Raw genomic sequence first — 22,737 nt, forward strand, 5'->3', positions numbered from 1 at the left:
TCAGTAGTACTTGTGCACCAACACAGGTAAAATTTCATCCTTAAAGAATAAAAGACCACTTCTGTGTCTTAATGCAAAACATTCGTGACAATTTATCTGAAAACAAAGATGACAGATGAACATCCTCATTCCAGAAAAGGATTGTGTGTAGGTGACTCCACAGCATATGGAATTGGGTTTCATCAGTTACCAAGTCTGGGGTATCAAGCTCAAGTGTTTATTACCTCTCCTAAGACCTCCAGCTCTTCTTCCAGCTGCTGAGTTTCTTCCTTCACTGCCATCAGATAATCAGTAACTGACTGTCGAGGATGCAGCCCCTTTTCAAAGCGGTTGTACATACCACTCCAGAACCTGGAATTAATGGGAAGGTCAGGAATTTTCTCTTTTAGTGAGGTAGCATCATGAGACATAAATGCACACTCTTTTTTTCTTTCTTTTTTTTTTTTCCCCAGACATTGTTCTAAATGATCCATCCATGGCTTATGTGTCATTAGAGTGCATACACATAAATTCATAGAGTATTTGGCAAGATTCGTTGCTCATTTGCATTTGCTCTGTCCTGAAGGTGCAACTCTGTGGACATAAGCACCTTGAACCAATTTTGATATTTAATAAAAAGAAAGACGAATCTAGCTTTGACTTAGATCACATGGCTGAATGCAAAATTTTGTGGAGTTTTTTTTTTATTATTTTGTTGTTCTACACTATGGGCTCCAGAGCATTGGTACTTATAAAACAGCCAAGGGTAAAGACAGTTTTTCATATTCCTAGTTCTCAGTTGTTTAACTTCTCATGAAGTCAATTTTGAGATTCTGTATGCTTGTTTTTGTCTGGGGCTGGGGGGCGGGGAGGTGTAGATAGTTAATGGGAGGGGGGTCCACTGTAAAAAAGGGTTAAAAATCATGAGTAAAAAACAGTATGGTGTCCTGTTCTCTTACAATTTAAACTGACATTTTAAACTGCCTATGGATGAAGCAATTATATACACTGGCAATTTCTCTTCCTGATCTGTGGAATTACTTGACAAACCTTTAGTTAAATGGTTGAGTTGATTTTTCATTTTCAGGAGGAAAGGACTCTAGCTTACTCTAGGGCTCTTCTGTCTTCTGCCTTCCTGACACTATGGCCACAACCAGACTCTGAGTGTAACCAGTTCAGCAGACAGGTTAAGTAGCTGAGCCCTGCCATCAGCTGCAGCTGTCTAGCCAAGTAGCTGACAGATATTTTCGGAGCACGTGCGTGCTCATTGGTGTCTTATTATTCCTATTCCAATAGTATACTATTTAATCACATTCCCCCTTAAGTTTATCATCTGATAGCTCCTGCTTGGAAATCGTTATGCACCCAAGTACTTCCATTAAAATCAGCAGGATTACTCATCCATTGTATCTGTACTGATACTGTTGTATCAGTACTTCTTTTATAAATCCCACTCTCCCAAAGAATATGATTAATAACTATTTTTAAATTGTTTTGAAGTCTGGTATAGTAGACATGAAAGAATTAAATTTCTGTCATTTAGGATTTTTATTGAGTTTTTAACAGGTGCTATTACTTGCAACTGGAAAACAAACTGGTCAGTTTTACTTAAATCACAATTTTCATGAATTTCTATTAAAGTTCTCCTTAAATGTGTTAAGATTAATGGCACAACTAAGTCAGAATGTCAATAGTAATGTTTCAAAAAGGATGATATTTTGTTACATTTTTTAAAAAATATCAAGTAAAACTCACTTTGAGGTATAACAACAACATGGGGAAAGTCTCCTTTTTGTTTTACTAAACACTCGTTTTAGCAATGAAACCATATAATTTCTTGAAAAGATCGTTTTTATTTTTGACACCAATTGATCCAAATAAACATCAAAAAATCTTGGGATGGAAGAAGTTAAAGCAACTATAAATTTAGAAATCACAGACAAGAACAGAATTCAAAGAGGCATATCTCAGTGGAAGAAGTGAGTAACCATGAAATTAGGACACACAACTATCAATATAGCTTTAATCTTAAGCTTCTTTTCAGACTAATACTCTGTTGTGGAATCGTGCAGAGGTGTTTGCTGGCTATGAGCACACAAGGAGCAAACACATTGTATATGAGATTGAATTTCCTCTCTATAAACTGCCTTACAGAATGAGAAATACTTGTATATGAAGTCACTCTGTTCTGTACTAACGCATCCTACAATTTTCTGTAGCAAGTGATAGTACCTACTTGTACAAGAAGTTGCATGGAGCTATCTGTGGGTGCAGGGTCCCTTGGTTTTGACTGTGGTCTGACCTGTATAAAGGATTCAGGTAATCAGCACGATTTTTCCACAAGTGAGCCCATAACGAATATGTTCGATCTTGGATTCTGAAAAAAAAATAAAAATATATTAAAGTGTCTGCTACAGTTCAGGAACAGCTAAAGCTTAGGTGGAGCATACTAGTCCTCTGTACTCCCCATTTACAATCAGCTTCCTTACCAAAATCAGACTTAAGAAGTATAGAGAAACAGACCCATATTCCCTTGTTGATTATGAAAGGCAAAATCCAATCCATTTCCCATGAAGCAAGAGTAGCTGGAGAGAAAAGGTGGAGAGACTGGTTCCTTTGCAAGGTGAAGAGGATCACTTGCATAAAGTAAGCTTTCAGGCTGATCTCTGCACCAAAAGGATGCCCACATTTAAAAGCACTCCTACCCCACTGAACTGTAATTTCTTATGCAATTGGGTCTTGGGATATGATGATCTGTGAAGGTTTTGATTTTAAATGGACTGTGGCACTGTGGCTACTCTGCACATAAGCAGTGAAAGGGACCAAATGGCAGCAGCCAGCAGTAATTGCCACCTTCGTCTCATTGCTACTGCTGACATGATCAGGGTACATGAGAAAAGTGATGGATATCATCCTGTACTGAGGCCCCAGGGCCCCAGGAAATGGATACAAACATCAGCATTGCCGGGAATGATGATGCTGTCTCTGTTCGGGCCTAAGGGCAGGAAGATTAATTCATAATTGCTTTGGGGCTGGGCAGCAGAGGGATAGTTTGCTGACTCAGTCCTAGGGAGGGCTACCAGACAAAAAGGCTGTTCGTGAGGAAGTACCTGAGAGAACAGAACTAAATGGCCTGACTTGGGATCCAAAGACAGGTTAAAACACAGAAGAGCAGTAACTCTTGAACTGAGAACTTAACTAGAGTTAGTATCATCTTATATTAGAGCTAGAGGGACAGCTTGCCTTGTATGTTGTTAGGGCTGCAGTAAAGGTAGGCCCACATGGCTGAAGGACTAATGCTCTTGTCTGTTTTCACTAATCTCTGTCACGCACACCATGGATTACACTCCCAGCAGAGCTACACTGCAGAGGATCAACTTTTTGTGGTATTAATCTGTGTTGCCAGAAGACAACAGGCACCCCATGCCTTATGAAAACACATACATGCCGACTGGATGTTAATGTCAGACTGGAGTTAGACTGCAGGTTAATGTCTGACTCCTCAATACACCACTAGCCACAGACCCCATAGGTAAATATGCTGCTAAAGAAATCAAATGCATAATATGCTACTTTCATACTTCAGCTCTCGTCTCTCCTTCTGGCTGTTACACAGGAAATTCCCAAATTGGCAAGAATAGATATGATGCTGTATGTGGATGAGGAATCTCTCATTGAATTCAAAGGCACAAGGAAACTGTTCCATTAATTGCCAAACACATTCAATGAACTGGTCAATAACAGGTGATATCTCCTTTGGATCGCCATCTAAATTGCCATACCTGAAACAAGACAAGATACATTTAATTAAAACCTGAATTCTTGTAGGAAAACTGAATTAACACTAATGAAAACAAACCCCTCACTTCTAGTGTGCAGCTTACATCATAGGCATTCATTTCTAAAATCTCAACTACTAGTATATTTTTTTACTTACAAAAATGATGCAAGAATCTGGAGTAGAATGAAAGCAGAATTACAAACAAAAAAAGCATTTTATGGGTATCTTGTTACCTTCCCCCTACAAACAGCTGACTGCTGCATAGCCATGTTTTAATGCTATTAATATAAAGTTATACCACAGTAATATGTCATCGTAAGAATGACTGCTATGACTTAATGACAAAAGTGTATCTTAAGACAGTCTGTTAATAGCAGACCATTCCCCAAACCAGAAAACAGCAGGAGAGGTACAGAATAACCTCGGCAGATAACAGGTTAAATCTGCCCTCTCTTGGTGAAATTTTTAGAAGGTGGGAAATGTTTACATGCTGTAACTGTCAAGTGAACATCAAATTTTCTATCCATAAAAATGCCTCTTGGAACCACTTGCAATGAAGAAAAGGAGCCTCAAAATATAAAACACATAGAAGTAAAAAATATAAGTCTACATAATAGAAAGAAGCATTTTCAATCAATTATTATTCTTGTCATGTGTGTGTATTTATGTATATATGTATATATATACATACCAACAGAGTGGAATTCCTTAAACATCTAAACTTGAAACTTCTGATATTATTATCCAAGAAAATATAGCAACACCACACAGCAAACCAAAGCTACCAGTGGTTATTGCATTTCATAATACCTTTTACCACTGATAATCATAGACAACTGACAGTATCATGTTAAATGAAGTAATTCCTGCTGGAATTTCACAGGTGGTATGGAGCTGCACAGATTTCCTGAAAGCTTTATTGTGTTTTTTTAAACTATAACAAATTTATATTCAAATCAAGCTACATAATGTAATTAAACCCCAATATAAAAATTGCACTTTTTATTTTTACAGAAACTAAAAGGAAATTCAAAAAAGAAAGAAAATGTGAATATTTATCCATGTTTAAACATATAAAGTCTTCAAACATTACAGCACTTACATTGGATGGATGTTCAAAATAACTTGCCCAAATAAATTACTTTCCACTTCACTTTGCCTGACATTTCTGAACAAATCCTGCTGTTTTTGTTAGAACAGAGTGTAATAGGAAGAGTATGTTTTATGTAAGAGCTAACTCACAGGCATGCCTAAGATTAAGTACTGTCTTGGAAGATGTAGACTTTGCTGAACAGGGAGCCTTGGCACTACTGAAAGATCTGCTGGAGTCCAAAGGGATTTTGCAAGCCACTTACATACTACTTTTCCCTCACATGGACCCCTCAGTGCTCACAGCAACTGCAAGACCAGCACTCAGGATTCCCAATAGTGGTTTAGGAGTGCAGGTACTAGAAAAGATTGATACAAAAATATTTCCCTTTGACTTTTCCAGACAGATAAATTATATAGTAGGAGAAAAAGGTATGGCAGTTTCCTGAGGGCGTTCTGTTGATATACTTTGTAAGGCAGCAAAGAAGTAAAACTGGAGTGGCAGCAGATACTGACGACGTAAACACACACACACATACACACACACATATATATATGAAAACCTTACCACCACCTTACCTGTGGTTAAATTTGTGACCAAAGGAAACCCAATCTTTTTCAATTAACACCTAAAATGAGAATATTGTGTTCAGTGTTGTGGAGTAGAGTCGACACATGTTGAAACAGGTAGAAGAGTGGTGTAAACAAGCAGCAATGGAATCCCAGTTAATTCTTAGAATAAGCAGTGACAAGCAAGAATGATGTAAGCAAGCAGTATTAGAATCTCAAATAATTTTCAGAATTAGCAGAAAAACAATGAGTGATAAGCACTGCTGCAAGCTCAGGGAAAGCAGCACTCTTCATGGATGCAAATAGGATGCCAGTATTTCAGCACAACTTCAATTAACCTGCTTCCTCACTTTCTGAAAAGAACTTGTAAATGTCTCAAACACCTTTTTAACATGTGACCAGTAACTTGATAAGCATTCCTAGATGCTTTACCACTGCTGATATACATGGGAAAAGAACAGATTTTCCAACACAGCTGCTCATTGCAATCTAATGCATAGAAAACACACACTTCTGACACTCAAATTTATAATGTTTACTGCAAATGAATACAAATTCTTGCTTGCACAAAAGCTCCTTGGACTGCGAGAAAGTTTCTTGGTCTAAGTTAGGAAAAAAACAAAAAGGTGCCCAACTGATCCCCACCTTTGATAACACTTCATACAGAAATTGGAAGACTTTAATGTGGACAGATAGAAACCTGCCTTCCTACTTAAAAAAAAAAAAGGTATATTTAAGGAAAGTTTATTTCCCATTTCCCATTAAAAGATATTAATCTTAAGTGATGCCATATTACTTTATTTACTCTGTAAAAGAACCTGCTTACCATGAATCCCTTCATAGTTCTGTAATATGGATCCAATAGAAGGCTTGCTACAGAGCAAACCTGGGCTGTCCTATCCCAGCCATCAGAGCAGTGAACAAGCACACTCACACCTTCCTCAGCCACAGCCTAAGGACACAGAAAAAGTCAGAAATTTCACAAGCAGGGAGGAAGACAATGGTAAGAGGAGAACAGTGAGATAGCACCATAGAGTATTAATATGGGAACTGGGAAACTTGGTTAATTTTTTATTCTGCGACAGAATTCTTGAATAATGTTGCGTGCTATTCCTTTTGTTTGAAAAGTCTTAATTCATCCCATCCTGTGCAATATGGTGGTGGAGCATCACCCGTTTAAGTCCCACTATAGGAGGAGGTGGGATTTGTTTCAATTAAATACATCAACCTGTCAGAGCGGACAAGTACCTACAGCAGATTCAGATGGAGGTAAAGCTCTAACTCACATACCAGTAACAGAATCACCATACTTAAAATATGGCTCTTAATTTCTCATCTTGATTGTAATGTCAATAAGGGCAATTTTTGCTTCCAATGCCAGCACTAACCTGGATGTTATTACAGTACACTGCATTGCACTGATGACATACTGCAAAGATTTGTGGGGAAACCTGTGGTAGTGGTAAACTTCCATATCTAATAAGCAAGATTTTATCAGTATCTTTAATGTAAAAACTGGTGAGAGAGGATCCCATTTTATACATAAACACATAAAGAAGAGATGATACTAAATTCTCCAGTCTGGTGTTGCATTATTTTTAGAACTTGAGGGTTGGTTGTTGGGGTTTTTTTTAGTTCTAGAGGTTTTGGCCTTTGTCATTTCTAAAGAGAACTAAATTTAGGAAGTAGAAAATAAAATAGGTTAGGAAAGACACTGCTTAGAAAAATAAACATTTAAATTAAGTTTGGGCTTAATAGGGAATGAGGAATAATAATAAATTTTCTATGTTAATCTCAAGAGACAAATTAATTCTACTAAAATAGAAGCCCTGTGGGCAGAGGACCAAGAACTAAGAACTGGGAACTGTACAAATAAGAATGGTTCAAAATGCATGTCCGAGAAGGCACAAGGCTAACAAGCTTATCAATAAAGGATAACATTTTTTGACAGAATTTTAAGACTAGCCACTGGGGAAAAGTTGGCAAAGCTAATGTAAAAGACCTGATTTCTATTAGCTAATGAAAGGTAGTAGAGCAAGAGAAACAAGCAGTTAGTGAGGAGGGAAATCCATGAAGTTTTATCTATATGGTTGTATGTAGCACATCATACAGTTGTATCATACAGTTGTATGTAGCACATCATGTGAATAAAATGCCCTATAAGAAATTGTAATAGTAATCTCAAAAATAGCAGTAAAAGAGCACAAGGAAGGAAGCAATAAAATTAAAGCAGCTCTTGGTAGATGACAAATATCTGCATTACTTTGGGTGAGATTAGAAGAAATAATTTCTTATTAAAGCCAACAACTGTTTTCTGGAATATTTCTCAAATATATAAGAGTAGAAACTGCTAGAGAGTTTGGCCATGGCAATACACAGGAACTGGTCCAGGAGGTGAATTTAGCTGGTTGCCTGATTACTCAGAGGGGATAACACATTAGTTAATTTTATATAATAGCAGAAACCTTCAACAAAGATAATGTCCAGAAACCAGTGGAGGAGGCAGGGGAAATAGGGAAAGGAACTGTAACAATCACTGCTGGGGAGTAAAGTAAGGACATTCAAATGCCTGGCATAACAAGTTAAGGGCTAGTAGAGGCTTTAGTACAAAGGGACACAAGCTTTTTTTATCACATTAGCAAAAGGTCCACACAACAGCATCTAAGAAACATCTCTCCTCATACATGATGCATTGCAAGATGGGCTATTTTCAGGTATAACATCACTGAAGAGATAAAAGAAGTTACCCACAAGCAGTGAATTTGGTCCTCACTTTCTGTGTCTGATTACTGTAAGTTCTGATGTCATTTTACACACTTTACCTTTGCAATAAAAATGCCAGCATCCATAATGGCTTTGATATGCTTCAGCCAGCCAGAATTTTCTAGGCCCCATAGGAAGTCACTCATTGAAGGTGATTTCAGCTCACAAACTGCAAAATAAGCTACATTTTAAACATATCGTAATTAGAGTCCCTAAAGCCTCACTGACTGTTCAGCCTCAGAATTATCTCTTCTTCAGATAACCCGTGTAAAACATGCATCTTTTCAAAAGAATGACTACTTCAGAGTCAAACTTCACAACTGAAAAAGCACATATATTTATGAAACAGGGCTTGGTCAAATTTCACCCAGAATGTTGATTTAAGTTAAAAAGAGAAGCTGTCATAAAGTCTATTACAAACAGTTTACCAAATGCATCCTTCTGTGAAGCACAGATTTTCCAAAATTGTGTTGGGAGTGAAGTTTTCAAACTCCTGGGAGGGGCTTGTGTATTTAATAATGAGGGCTTGGAAACAGAAAGCACATGATTTCTACTGGCAGACAGGCAGAAAGCCACAGCCTTCTACTCCCAGCATCACCACAGATGATGGTGGTTGAATTAAAGCAATTCACTCTACACTTCTCCATCCCAGAATGAAAGCTTACTAAAGCTTCACTTAGAGTCAGAAAGTATTCCGATGGTGAGGACAAGCCATAATTCATCAAGGAAAATGTTTTCCTGAAAACCTTCCAAATTCTATGCCATGTTTGAAGGAAAAAATTATAATCTCTCAGTTTTTACTTTAAGTTTAGGTTTGGCTGTATCCAAGTGTCTAATTTTTAATATTAGAGAGTTTGGGGCATTAGAAGAAAAAAAGGGCAATCAGAATCTAAATCAAATACCTCAGCCCAGCAGCAAACAAATACTCAATGAAATTTGTTGCAGTCTGTTTTCAACAGTGAGATACTAAATTCACCCCATAAATAGACTATACCCTTCTTTTGATCCATGTAGGGTCATACTGTTTTTTAAGGAAAAAATATTAGCCGGTGAAATTCATTTTCAGAATACAGTGAAAAATATCATGGGTTTTACCACATTAATGTATGATCTGTCAATAACTAATGTCTTAGTAGGTCTCCTGTAGTTCAGACATCTTAAAAGACTCGGTTATTTATGGCCACTGGGATAATTTTAGTTTCCTTCGCTGTAATTGAAATTTAATTTTATAAGCCAAAGTCAGATTTTATACCATATCTGGGCTATTGGACTGTCCTAACTCCATTTAATTAAAAAATAAAATGGCCTAATGTATCCATACAAAGTCTTACAATGTTTGTATGTAAGGCCTTTTCCAGATGGTTATTTTAAAAATAATTTTTGAAGGATATTTATAAAGATGCAGAGATAGCAGCACTGAAAGCAAACAGCTTTTCATATGATTAATGCTGCTGTGCAGATGGAAGCATGACCACTTAGTGGCTGAATTCTGGTTGAAGCTGCTGTCTTTGTTTACAAAAGCCCAAGGTAAGGCTGAAACAGTGCTTTGCTCCTTCCCACTGCCCAATTAGAGTCAATATTTACTGACCACTTCACTGAGCAAAGTTCAGACTGTCCTAAAGGCATACACTGTATATTTCACATGATTTTGGCAACAGATCTGGACCTTCAATACTGGGTTTGATTATGAATTCAATTATGAGGCTTATACTAAGGGGAAAAGGTATTTCCATCTCAGAAGAAAAGGTACCAAAATCTTTGAAAAATAAGGCCTGGCGCATCCATGGCATAGGCTCAGGAAAATCAAGAGACCTTAGGCAGAGCTCTGAGAAATCCAGTGGTGTGCCCATTTCGCAGGAGGAGAGGAGGAAACAGGACACATGGAGGAAACAGGACACTTAGGAGAAAAGCAAATGTTTTGAGCATACAGCTCATTTGAAAATAGATGCTAAGAATTTATGCTCCCCAAGCAGCCTGAAGTGTTAAATGCATTAGAAATTATCTTGTTACATGTAAGTTTTGGCCATGGACCAGTCTCATGAACTTTTGGCTCAAAAAGTATACACAGTACTGCCCCATGCAGCCAGGCTGATTGTTTACTATTTTATCTTTGGTGGTCTTCATGTGAACAAATAAAGGGACTTGTTCATTGACCCAGCCTCTCTCCTAGCCAAACAAGACTTCCTAGTGAACTAAAAATCCTTCTGTTTTCCTACCTGAGACCCTTAGACTAAGGAATTAAGTAAAAATATGTCATGAAGAGACTGACCATTTTACCTGCATCACATTTTAATGCTGGTTTTCATAAAATGCTCTTATTTTAAACTAGAGCACAGCTTTTCTGTCATGAAAAATTTAAACCCTTCTTAGATCTCCAATTTACATTTGCATACAGTTGATGGGAGACAGATGAAGAATAAAAGAGCATGGACAGAGCATCAAGTCAAGAATAGCTAAATCAGGCTGATCTAGGAGGTGATGGTTGTTGATGATGTACATGAAGGAAATACTGAGACACTGGAGTGAGCACTATTTACAATTTGCTTCTAAAAATCAACAAGCCATTGAGGGTCAAGGATGGCTTATTTATCCTTACTCTTTTCCCAGATGACCTCTAAACAGTCATGCACTCCAAATATGAAACAGAAGAACAGATGTGCTGGTTTACATACTGCTAAGCAATTATTATTAATTTGGATGGGATTATGAAGGTGCTGAATGGTTATGCCCATTGACTGTGAATTTCACGAATAGCCCTGATGTGTCATGTTCTATACAGAGCATGAATAAGCATCTGTTAAAATTCACAGCCTAAAATGCATGACTGCCTTTCACACACGCAAAATCAAACCATAGTTTTTCTAAGCTTTAAAATAAAAATCCTGTATTTTCCGCTAGCCTCAAAGTCAGCTGTAAGTGATTTTCCTCATTTTACCACCAAAGTGTAAATTTCAAAAAAAAAGATATAGTAGTAGTAAGGTGCATTGAAGTCAAATGAATTTTGTCACTTAAGTAATTTGGATTTCAGCCATGAAACAAAATGTTTGTACAATTAGAAAAGCACCACTAGTTGCCATGATGCTCCATTGCCCAAGTCCCAGTAGCAGCTGCATGCAGCTGCAACAGGCAAAGATTTCTTTTCATACCTGTTTTCACAGCTGCTGATTTCAGAGCAGTTACCCTGATTTGTGTGACAGAAGGATCAATTCTTTCCTCTAGTTTCCAATGAAAAAGAGTATTACCTTCAAGCATTTTCTGCAAACTATTTCTCATGACATGGATGTTCTCAATGCCTATGAATTGAAACTTGATGTTGGAGTAGTTGTCCTCATTTTCATATCCCTTCCCTGCTGCTCTGTTTGCCATTGCATTGAGCTGAAAAACATATGGAAAACTGGATGAAAACCAGTAGCAATTTCTTTTCAAAACAAAGCTTGTGGTCTACAGCAATAAATCAGAGTGATTTAAGTCAGGCAAGCATTTATCACAATGTCAACACAACAGGTTGTGAATCAGGGATCTGTTTCCAGGCTATTGCAGGGTGCTGGGTTTCTGAGTCTCTGATATCCCGATTTCACAGCTTTTGAGTGAACTTCTTTAGTGAGGTTAAACACAAAAAACATAGCTTAGGTAGGGTTCCTCTGCAAGAGCATGAAAGTTTTAATTTGGTTTTAAAAGCCTATTTTGATTTTATATTACAGAAGCATCAAGTTTACTAGCAGAATACACCCAGCAGGTGGCAGTGTCTTATCTGCCATGCATGTGCACACTAATGTTGCCGAAGTTACTGTGTTTTACTACTCAGATCATCCAAAAGTTGATAGATGCTTGGAATAATGAAGAGAGAGTTGGAGTAGTTTTTCCTCATTTTATAATATCTTGTCTTGAGTTGTGCAAGACCACAAATTATTTGAATTGACAAAATTACCACAGATATGTTCATTGGTAATGTGGTGCTATCAAATAAGTTGCTGTGCTTCAGCAAAAAAACCCATTCAGCTGGAAGCTGAAGTTTCGTCTTTAAATCTGTTACTTGTTTCCTGACATGGAAAAGTCACAAAACAGTTCTTTAATTCAGTTCTCCGCATCATAAAATTAAGGGTGTTTCAATGCTTATTCCCCCCTGCCCCACCCCCCTTTTGAGATCCTTGGGTGGAAAAGAAAAGCTCCTTATGCCAAATTTTGATCTTTGGGCTGACAACTCATGCTGATAGAAATGAAGTAAGTACTTTCACTTCATTACCCCATCTACTTTTTTAAATTTCCTATAGCAAGATGTCACTGTGCAATAGAAAGAAATTGTCTTTTTGCATGAAGTCCCTGCTCTTCTATGAAATCCATGATGTAAGGCTGGGGAGCCTTTGAACTTCCCAAGAAATATGAAGGCTCCAGGAGTGACAAAGCAGTCCAAATGGCAGGACCTCCATGCCTCCAAGCACAACTAACAGCTTCTGCCCAGGAAAGATTTAAGAAATAAGTAACAAAGGATATTGCACATCCAAACTGGAGGGCACTAACAAAGCTTTCGGAAAGACTTCACGAGGCATCAATTCTACTCAGTGACTCATCTTCTTTTCAGTGAGAGCCAATGCTCATGAAAAAAATTGAAACAAAGTATCCTTTAGGCATTGCCTAAGGGACAAGAGGCTATGGTGATAACTCCATTTCCAGTTTATTTCCCAATATCGCAGGCAGTACTATTGATTTGCTGCTTCTGTGGTCACTTCTGAAACTCACAATAATATACTTCACTACTTGACTAATGGCATCATGGAATACACAAGAATGTCCCTTTTTCTGACCTCTTCCACCCCAAACACACATGCGCCTGATATTCTGTTTTAATTTGGAGCCACTGTATGCCAACTTTCCTCCAACCAAGATGAATAAGCCTAGCTTTTTTACATCATATGTCAAAATAGGTTTCCAAGGACCAAACTTGACATCTTAACTTTCAGAGAAAACAGCTAAAAGTTACATTTGTGGACCACCATTAGGAATTGAAACATTGCATGAATTTCATGATACAACAGAAGAAACCACACTCTAAGATGGGAACTTAAGCGTAACACTAGCATTTTTTATTTATTTAAATCTTGTGTAAGACTTCTTTAAACTCGTAGTATGCAGTTCAGGAAAAAGTGAAGGCAAAAACATCCATGCTTGTCTATCAACCAGCAGTCTGTTGATGTTTTGACTATCAATGAACAATAAAAAAAAAGATACAGCCTGTGAGCAGCATGTCAATTAAGGACAGAATCCTCAGTCTGACTTGATAGAAAGGTATAAATTATCTGCTGAATCCTAATCTTTCTCTTTTGAAATAGACATCAGTGTTCTTTAACAAACAAAATGAAGCAATCCCTCTCTGCAATAGCCTTATAGTTTCAGGAAGAAAGATCTGTACACACGAGTCCAAGCCAGCAGAAACCCCTGAAATCCTAAAGAAAAAACAGCTGTCCTCTAACTGACCTAATCCTCAGTACATAAATACTATTAACTGTTTCTGCAGCAGAGCAATTTTATCACAGAAATCCTTTCTTAAAAGAAAATCTGAAATAGTCCTCTTTAAAAGTAAATAAATATAAGGTTAAATTTGCAGGGCTTTCTGACACTCATTTATTTTAAATACTATCAGTTGCCAAACTTTGCAGCTGCCACAATATTTACTAACAAGTTTTCCACATCATCTACCAAAATTCCATCTGTTGCTCTTAAAGTAGTTGTTGTGAAGTTCTCTAAATGGTGCCTGTCCTCGATTAATCTCAGTGAATATGAGTATACAACCTCTAAAGGTAACAGACCCCACTTGCAAGATTTCCTGGCATTTTCTTTAATTTGGAGAATAACCAAGTTGTGTCTTTTTATAAAGAGTATATAACTAATGTGTTTTAGCTATAAACAGTAAGTTCGTATGAGCTTCTTCTGGAATCACATAAAGGAAAGACAGTGGCCTAAGTAGAGTTCTGCATTTGGTCATCCTGGTATATTCAAATGAAGTGGAAACAAAACTTTCTTGTACGGCCAAATCTTTTGTTTTGAAGATTACCAAGTGCAGTGAGGGACAGCATATGAAGAGCACTTGGGAATGTTCAGTTGAAGGACCCACCAATATTAACAATCTTTGCAAGGAACTGGTTCTGATGAGAAAATAAGAAAATAGTTTTTTGGCCTCCTACAGCAATGGGAAACCTTGCACCAGACTCCATATCTTAGCTTTACATTTGCTAAGGTTCCTCGAGGAATGCCAGGAACCTCTTCCACTGATACCTCTCCCTTCTATGCTCTAGATTTATAAATGCATCAGCAGGTGTAAAATTGAAACAAGGTTGTATTTGGCACCTGGGATCACAGCAGCTTCAGTAAATCAGTCCATTTTTGCAACACAGAGCGAAGTAGGAACCTGGTATACAAATTTCTTTACATCAAAACCTTTTTTTACAGAAAAGTTCAGTGAAAAGAAATAGTCTTCACCTCCTGACTGACTCCTGAGGGAGCCAGCATTGCTGGAAATACGCTGGCATTCATAGCTAGGCAAGCCAATTCCACTCTCTCCACAGTCTCCAAAAAGTACAGGCTTTTTTCACTGCACACAGAAGGTGTCTCAAAGTAATTTATCAGAAACGTTTACAGGAAGGGACCTTCCTGATAATATATTGTAAAACATTATTAATAGCCAAGTCAGGAAGTCGTTAGCAATAAATCCCATCAGTCAAAGACTGCCTTAAATGGGGAAGAGTACCAATATCATCAGGCAGGAAACAAGCTGTAACTATTATTACATCTAGAAAACTGTTAAACATTATTTAGGCATCTAGGTCTGTACTTCATATCGAAAGCCTGTTCTGAACACAATGGTATACCAATCCTTTCCTAGTAATCATCACTATCCACTTGCTTCAGGACCACCAGTAAGGTGGTACCATCCTCGTTTTCCAAATAAAAAAGAAGGAACTGAAGGTGAAATCAGTCCCCAGATTACAGTCCTCTGTGTGACTTGGGTCAATGAGGCAGACCAAGGCCCTGATTTTCTGGCTCCTGCCTCCATCACAATTGTGAGCACTCAGCACCTTTCCTCCAGTCCCCACATCTGCAGGCAGTCACCAGCCACGCAGGTTCCTTTTTTCTGCTCCAGCTCTGCCACGATTGCTCTTTCTCATTCCATTCTTCATGTTTCTCAGCTTTACCCACCTTGCCTTTCAGGGTCTGCCTCCTGATCTCAGGATACTGAAACAGCTTTCTTGTTCCTTTTCCTCAAACCTTTGCTCTCATTTTTCCTTTTCCCATGCTATAACTCATCCTACATCTATGAGGGATTTTATGAAGATTTGCCCTGTTAGTCTCTTTTCTTCAGGTGCTTTGGTCACTTCAACAGGGAAGTTGTTCATAGTGTAAGAAAGAACATATCCCTGCTCCCACCTCCAGATAATGAAGTCTATATAATCTTCATCACCTTGAGCTGTTTGCTAGCATGATAACTTGGACAAAATGTTTTTTTAGCTTCTAACCTCTTCTGGATTGTTACTGAGTTTCTATGCTTCTGCACAGCGTAATTTTTCTAAAGCTTTTATCTTGGCCGGAGATTTTCAGTCAGTTACAGAGATATGGCATCTGAGATCACTATTTACCAAATTTCAAATTCTCTCTCAAAACCACAAAATTGTTGGAGATAATCAAAGAAGTCTCCTCCATTCTTGTAACTTTGGTAACTAGTCTTTCCTTTGTCTTTATGCACAGGTCATTGACATTTTCCCACTTGCAAGAGAAAACACGCATGGAAAATTTTAGTATAAGCAGGCAGAGGTTTGCAACATTATGAACAACTGTAAAAACATTTTATAATGCGAACTAGATTTTGCTAGTCTCATCAGAAATATAGTTACAGATAGCTCCTATGTGTGTGTAAATATTTACAACTAGAAGTTATTTACTTTTCTGTGTCTTAACATTTTGCTAAGAACAAAAAGAGAAAAGCTCAGTGTAAAGGAAAAAATTCCCCTAAAGATAACAATGCTGGCAAGGTTCCTAGCTAAGATTCCCCTGATAAACCCTGATCAATCTGTGGAGTTACACAGTCTTGCTGTATGCAAGAAATCTAATACACTTACTTTGGGCCGAGTGTCAACAACGTATATGAAATCACTTCCTGGATTTGCTTTTCTAATGGCCTGGAGCATCTGTTCGTCCTCAAGGCACCGAGCACTAAAGCCAGATAAAGGCTGGCTGCTTCTACATATGGAGGCCTGCAGAGAAACAGACAAACAAAAAACCCAACATTATTATTAAGTAGAAATTATTTAGCATCCAGAAGCATTTACAAAACCATTTGTTTGCATAGATGTACAGTTACATGAGAAGGGCAGAAGGTAAAATTAATTACATAATAAATACATTATTTTTAAAAAGGCAAGGAAATATTAAAACAATACAACACCTTTGGCCCAAGTCTAGTCTCGAATCCAAGTTTTAGAGCTATTTTAAATACAGTATTTGCCTAATGTGGAATAACTCCTGAAAGGTGATATCTTGAGGATGAGTACAGAATTGCAATTACAAGAACACAGATATAACATAAAGAATAGGTTCTTTTGCACTGTCACTCACATCAGGTATGATACTGGTTACACCCAACTTACACCAGTGCCTGCTTTACTAAACAACCTGACACCAGGAGTCAAGGAAACAAAATCATGTAACATGCAGCCAGATCACTGATGGTCATATATTTTTAGCACTGTCTCTGGAGAAAGACTTTACTGCATAAGAAGTGGGTCAGGCAGCCTGACTCCTGGAGTACATTTATTAATCATGGCTATTGAAGGAGGCAAGAGAGCTTCTCCACAGACCCCTCAGGATCAGACCTCCAGATGAAACCAGGAAGGAAGGAACTAGATGTGAAATAGGTGAGCAGGGAGGCTTTTATTTTTGCTAGGCAGAGGGTAGCTAGATTTGTAGAAGGCAAGGAGCTAATATATGCACTTTCTAAGCACTGAACACAAGCATGAACAGAATCTGCCTGCTGAAGGTCCTGTACAGACTGCCCTACAGATTATTTATTACTGTGAGAAAGGACATGCTTTTTTTCAGTCACGTCTTTGTACTGTCAGTAGTTAGTAAGTAAAATATGGATCTTTAAGGTAGAAACCCTGAATTGTGTGAGAGCCTGTTCCTACTTTATTAACAGCTTTTGCAAACAGGTTATTAGTTATGCAGTCTTGCCTCCTGATCAGCGTAAATTCCAGCAATTTAATACATGCTTATACCTCTTTTGTCAGGACAAAAGAGCTATGGGAAAGTTCTGGATATGAAAGACTGAACGAGTGGTACCTGTCTCTTTCTGCACGCAGTACACCTCTTCCTAACCTGCTGTGAGCATCATAAATCTTTTCCCTCCCCTGTCCATTACTCTATTAGCTGGCAACTCATGGCAATCTCCAAACTCACAAGGAGGTATTTCCTTCAACATTGCTTTCCCCAGCTCTTTGAACCATGAAGGATGCATGAGTAAACACAATACTTCAGATCCTGTAGTTTGAACCTTAATCTGGACTCCAAATATAACAGGGAAAACATTCAGGCTGAAACCATGAAACTCATCCAATCACTATATATTGGAATCTAGCTGACCCCTGAGACCTTTTCTTTCACTGAGACTTGGAAATGTCCAAGTGTTTTGAATCCTAGATATCTATATTTGGACCTAGTTGATTATGCAAAGGGATTAACTCTGAAAAATTTGGCCTTCACGAAATGTTAAAAAAATTATGCAATTTATGCAGAGATTGTATTTACTATTCAAATCTTCCTATCCTCCACTTTTGTTGTAAAATTCATAGATCTTTAGGGAAGTAATATTCTGATAAAATGCAGGGTAAGGAAGGAGTGAAAATAACGTCTTATCCCTTCTTTCTGAGGCTTAAACTATGATGGGGCCAAAAAATTTCTGTGGAGATTGTAACTTATGATTTGTGCTTGTTACATTCTACCTTCCATCCTGCCTGGCAAAAGCTACAGGTGCCCTGTAATCTCAGAGTAGCTCTGTCTCTTGGGAGGTTCTGCCTGTCCCCCAGAACTACAAAAGACCTCTCAATGCAGTTGCCAGTCTGGGACTGAAACTGGAGTCACACAGATCCTCTGACAGCCCAAAAGGGACACCATTAGCCTAACAAGTAATGATAGTTGAGCTAAGCCAATCTCTAAGGGGCTGGAACACAAATGCAAAAACACCCAGTCCATGGGATCCTTCAGTCCTTTACCTCAGCTGCCAGAAAAAAGAAATGCAAACAGGTCACGGTCAGGGTTTTTTCCAAAAGGGTACAGACAAGTGAGGCAGTTCCTTGCTTACCCTGAGAATATGTGTTATGTGTCAGAGAAGATGGCACTCCTCACTCTTGCAGACAAGGAGAGACTCTTCAACAAACCCACAACATGCTGCTCAGCCAACACTTGATAGCTCTTTCATCCGTCTTTTTTGGTCTCTTCACAGACGTTTTCTTGAAAAGCTACTCCTGATTCTCTAATTGCTGCAAGTATAGTTTTTAACCTCCTCAACTCAGTCTGTGGCTATGAGATCCAAAATTGCTCTGTTCTCCTCCCAGTCACCTGTTAAGCTGCCTGCTACTTCACTCTTCTGCCACCCAAGTTTCAGGGCCTCTTGCACTACTCCACTTTCTTATGATACGGGGATCACTTTTTTGTGTGTGTGATGCAGCTGGATTTAAATGAATGCATTCAATACCTATTAATGCCTATTAATGAACTAACCACACTAACCAGGCTACAGTAATCATTTTTAAAAATTAAATAATCACAGATTTCTTGTAAAATCTTACTAGAAGAATTACAAAACCAAGGCCAAAATAAGCTTCAAATTCGCACTTACATTGTTATCCTTGCAGTAGTAGGAAAGAGCTGGGAAACGCCTTCGGCTCCGAAATTTAGAACTCCCCACTATGATGTGTGCAGTTGCAGATTTTGGTACATACACTTCTGTAGGATAGGAGTCACAGACCTGTGAAAGGAAACTGCTTATTTGGTCTACAAAGTACGAGTAACATTAGCCATCTCCACAGCAAAAACAAAATACCAAGGAACTCAAATCTTGGGAAATGTTCCATCATTATTGTATATGCATCACTGACATTTCTCAAAACATTCTTTTGAAGCTGGAAAGTATTAATCATAACTTACAGATGGAAAAACTGAAGGAGAAGGGTTGAAGGGCTGTATTTCCAAATGTTGATTCATGCCTTGTTGAGAACATACAGGTTTAACATACATTCATACCAGAAAACATCTATCATTATGTACAGCAAAGTTGTATTTACAACTGCAGTTTTCTCTATAGCACAATTTGGGAGTAAGGATGGGAGTGGGTGAAGTTCTCAAACGACTATAGAGCCAAATTTTCCAGCAAATCTGATAATAATAATAAAAAAATAAGGATAAAAATAGGGACTTGGAGAAAAGAAATTAAACCATGTGAAATGAGGATACCAAAAGGCAAGCAGCCCTGACAACACCTATCACTTCTGAGAGGAACCCTATGAGCCTGCAAAAAAAGCCCAGAAATCCCTCTGGAGACAAGTAGGACCACACATGGGGCCCTAGTTTAACTTCCTTGTCTTGGTACTGCCTGTAACATTCTGACTGGGGTCAAAAGGATATTCAGTATCTCCCTGTGACTTTCTGAGATGACTAAAGGAATTAGAATGCCCAGGAAAAAATTATTTTCTGAGACAGAGATATGTAATGAAGGAGAAAGGAAAGTTATGGCTTGTGGTTACAGATGCTGCTGTGGTGAACTGGATTTTATTCATGAGGCCATTTTCCCTATACTTTATCTTAGAAGAGGCCAAACATTTTTTTCCACTTCTTTTAACAAAAACAAATGCTGACAGCACATTTAGTCTTCTCTGAGAACTTCACAGACCTTCCTTAACATGGATGTGCTCCAGCAACAGAGCCAATGCAGTGCATGGACAAACTTCCTTCAAAAATCCTTTGGTTATTATTTCTCACAATTAATTAACATTCTAGGGTCTTCAGTTGTACAAGACTGAATGAGGCAGGACAGCAGGCAGCTAGGAAGATATATGACCTACTAGATGACTATGAAAACACTCAATCACACAGGATTCAAAAGGAGTGTGGGAATAGCCAGTGAGGAAAAAAATATTGCTAAGCTCACTATTTTGAGCAATTTTTTTTCATAAAATGACTGTGTAGTAATTTTATATAGCCCTACATGTCAGGAAAAATCTTATTCAGACACATAACATTAGGAATGATTTAAACTTCTTCCCAGGCAGTCAAACTCTAACATTTAAAACACTGTTTTCTGTGCTTCATTTTCACATCTGTTAAATAAAGACATATCCTTTCTCACATTCTCTATGTGGCATTTTATGTGAAAGAACTGCACCTTGTGACATGTGTGTACAGCACTCAGCACAAAGGGATCCTGCAACTAAGCACCATGGTAGTCCACAGTCAGGCTGCTGATTTGTTTTACAGACAACCTCTGTAACAGAAAAATCACAACGACTCACTCCGTAGTCTCTGTTTACATCACAAATTTGCCAATAGTTGTTTGGAACGCCCATCCGATTATATTCTTCATTGAGGTCCATAAGTTTCCAGCCTTGTTCTCGTTCTTCTTTATCTAATTTTGGATTGAATGAGAAGCAATACAGCTCTTCATATTTCACTGGGAAAAAAATAAGCAAACAAACAAAAACAGTAAACCACTTCAGATTTCTTATCCAGAAATCACACTTTAAAAGCAGAACTTGGTGTTGGCCTTGATGCAGTATCTTTTAAAGCAGTATGCTTTGTTTTACAAAAGCACATGTCCTGGTTTATATCTACTGTCAAGTTAACTTTGAAAGTATTGTGCTCTTTTGATATTTGTATATGTTGAAATAGAAGTGCTACTACAAATATACCGTTCTGCTAAACTTCAGTAGAATTGTGAAGGCCTCCCCCAGCACAGACAAAATGTCAGTGATACGCTTTCATCCAAAGAAAACTGCAGTCAGTGCCAGAGTAAGCACTTGATCTGCAAAAGAATTTACTGTCTACTAGTTCAGAATTCCCTTTATTAACGTAACATCTATCCTGTGGCAAAGACATAAGATGTGAACAATGGACTATGCAGCACAAAAATGAACTCAGTAGTTTTTGTTCCTAATTAGGAAGGTTTCCAATAGATTCAATGAAATCTTAGTTTTGCAGAGTGCAAAATTCTGTCCCTGAATTATTGGCAAAGGCATTGGAGATACAGATGACGTAATAGCATAAAAAAAGCATATGCTACGTCAATCATTTTATCATGACCATGAAATTGTTTAAGTAGCTATGCCACCTGTCTCTGTCAATCAAGGATCATATAGGAAACTTTGATGGTGCTGGAGTTTTTGACTTTTTTTAGGAATATATCTGCATTTATGCTAATGAATGTCTTAGTCCTGGTGACCAGTGGCAGCCAGACACCACTGCCACTGAATGCCAGCTGTTACTGACATGAGTAACTATTCAGCATACAATTTGAAATTCACATTTTCACTGATATTTAAGATACTGTGTCACAAGGGTGTGTTTCATTCCATTGCTCTAAGTTCCTTAAAGCTCTCTGACCAACAGGTTTTTAACTTTAGAACTGAGGTAAAGTAAATCACAAGCTGAGTCTATGATTTCACAGTTCTCCACTGATACACTTGCTCTACAATATAATTTTACGGAGATCAGTAAATTTGAATACTACACTTTCTTTTTCTAATAATATATAGCTAATAAGCAGTCTTAGAACACTACAGTGTTCTGTACTGTACAGAATATAGAGGTATAAAAATAATACTCCCCCATATTAATAATAAGGTTCCCACCTTTTTCTATAGAAAGTCTTTACTTGTATTTTGACTATGTCTTCTAAAGGTTTACTTTAAATTCTATTTTGCCTTTTTTAATTTCATTAAATTTGTTGTATACACACATACACAAAAGTATGAACATAAGGAAAGAAAACTTCATGTTAGGACTGTACAGAAAGTCAACCAAGTCTTGAGTAGCGAAAAAGAAAAGAATGATTTGCAAATTGTCCAACAATTTAAACTCTTTCTGTATTCTCTAATTTCAAACTTGTGGCATGGCACAGATGAGGAAGACAGTCTGGTTTACTTCTCATCTTCTAACACGAAGTTTTAGCATAATCCATAAATCTAATTTGAGCTCTTTTTACTAAAGTGCTTTTGGTAGCAATCTGAGCTCTTGTTTTCACTGCTTTGTTGTCAGAAACATCTGGATTTTCTTCCTGATGGACCTGCTGTTTACAGGCACATGGGAACCCTTTAAAAATTCACCTATTAAAATATATCTGGGTTACATACGACTAAAGTCTGCCTCAGTGTTACAAGTATTATTACATGATGGTATCTATAGGTGGTATCAAAAATGTTCAAGTATTAGTAGCAGTGCCTTAAAGCTCAGTCACCACCCCTTGGCCAGTACTTACAGGACCTTTCCTAATCTTTCACAGTTATTTTGCTATAAGCATG

At 37.8% G+C, this 22,737-nt stretch overlaps 1 protein-coding gene across 2 annotated transcripts in view; it reads right to left on the reverse strand.

Moving 5' to 3' along the window:
* Window positions 1–22,737, reverse strand: part of MTMR7 (myotubularin related protein 7) — a 43,361-nt gene that overhangs the window by 621 nt on the left and 20,003 nt on the right. The window contains exons 4-13 of one of the 2 annotated variants that reach the window (XM_027635466.1): window positions 20,734–20,891; window positions 19,065–19,193; window positions 16,291–16,425; window positions 11,425–11,557; window positions 8,242–8,363; window positions 6,246–6,371; window positions 5,429–5,478; window positions 3,561–3,761; window positions 2,216–2,356; window positions 225–351 (exon numbers count right to left, since the gene is read on the reverse strand). In XM_027635466.1, coding sequence (XP_027491267.1) covers window positions 225–351; window positions 2,216–2,356; window positions 3,561–3,761; window positions 5,429–5,478; window positions 6,246–6,371; window positions 8,242–8,363; window positions 11,425–11,557; window positions 16,291–16,425; window positions 19,065–19,193; window positions 20,734–20,891 — 1,322 coding nt within the window. The remainder of the gene's footprint in view (window positions 1–224; window positions 352–2,215; window positions 2,357–3,560; window positions 3,762–5,428; window positions 5,479–6,245; window positions 6,372–8,241; window positions 8,364–11,424; window positions 11,558–16,290; window positions 16,426–19,064; window positions 19,194–20,733; window positions 20,892–22,737) is intronic. The other variant, XM_027635467.1, reaches the window with a different exon arrangement.

Source organism: Corapipo altera, unplaced genomic scaffold (assembly GCF_003945725.1).
Source record: "Corapipo altera isolate COAL_440 unplaced genomic scaffold, ASM394572v1 22b, whole genome shotgun sequence".
In the NCBI taxonomy this organism is placed as follows: domain Eukaryota; kingdom Metazoa; phylum Chordata; class Aves; order Passeriformes; family Pipridae; genus Corapipo; species Corapipo altera.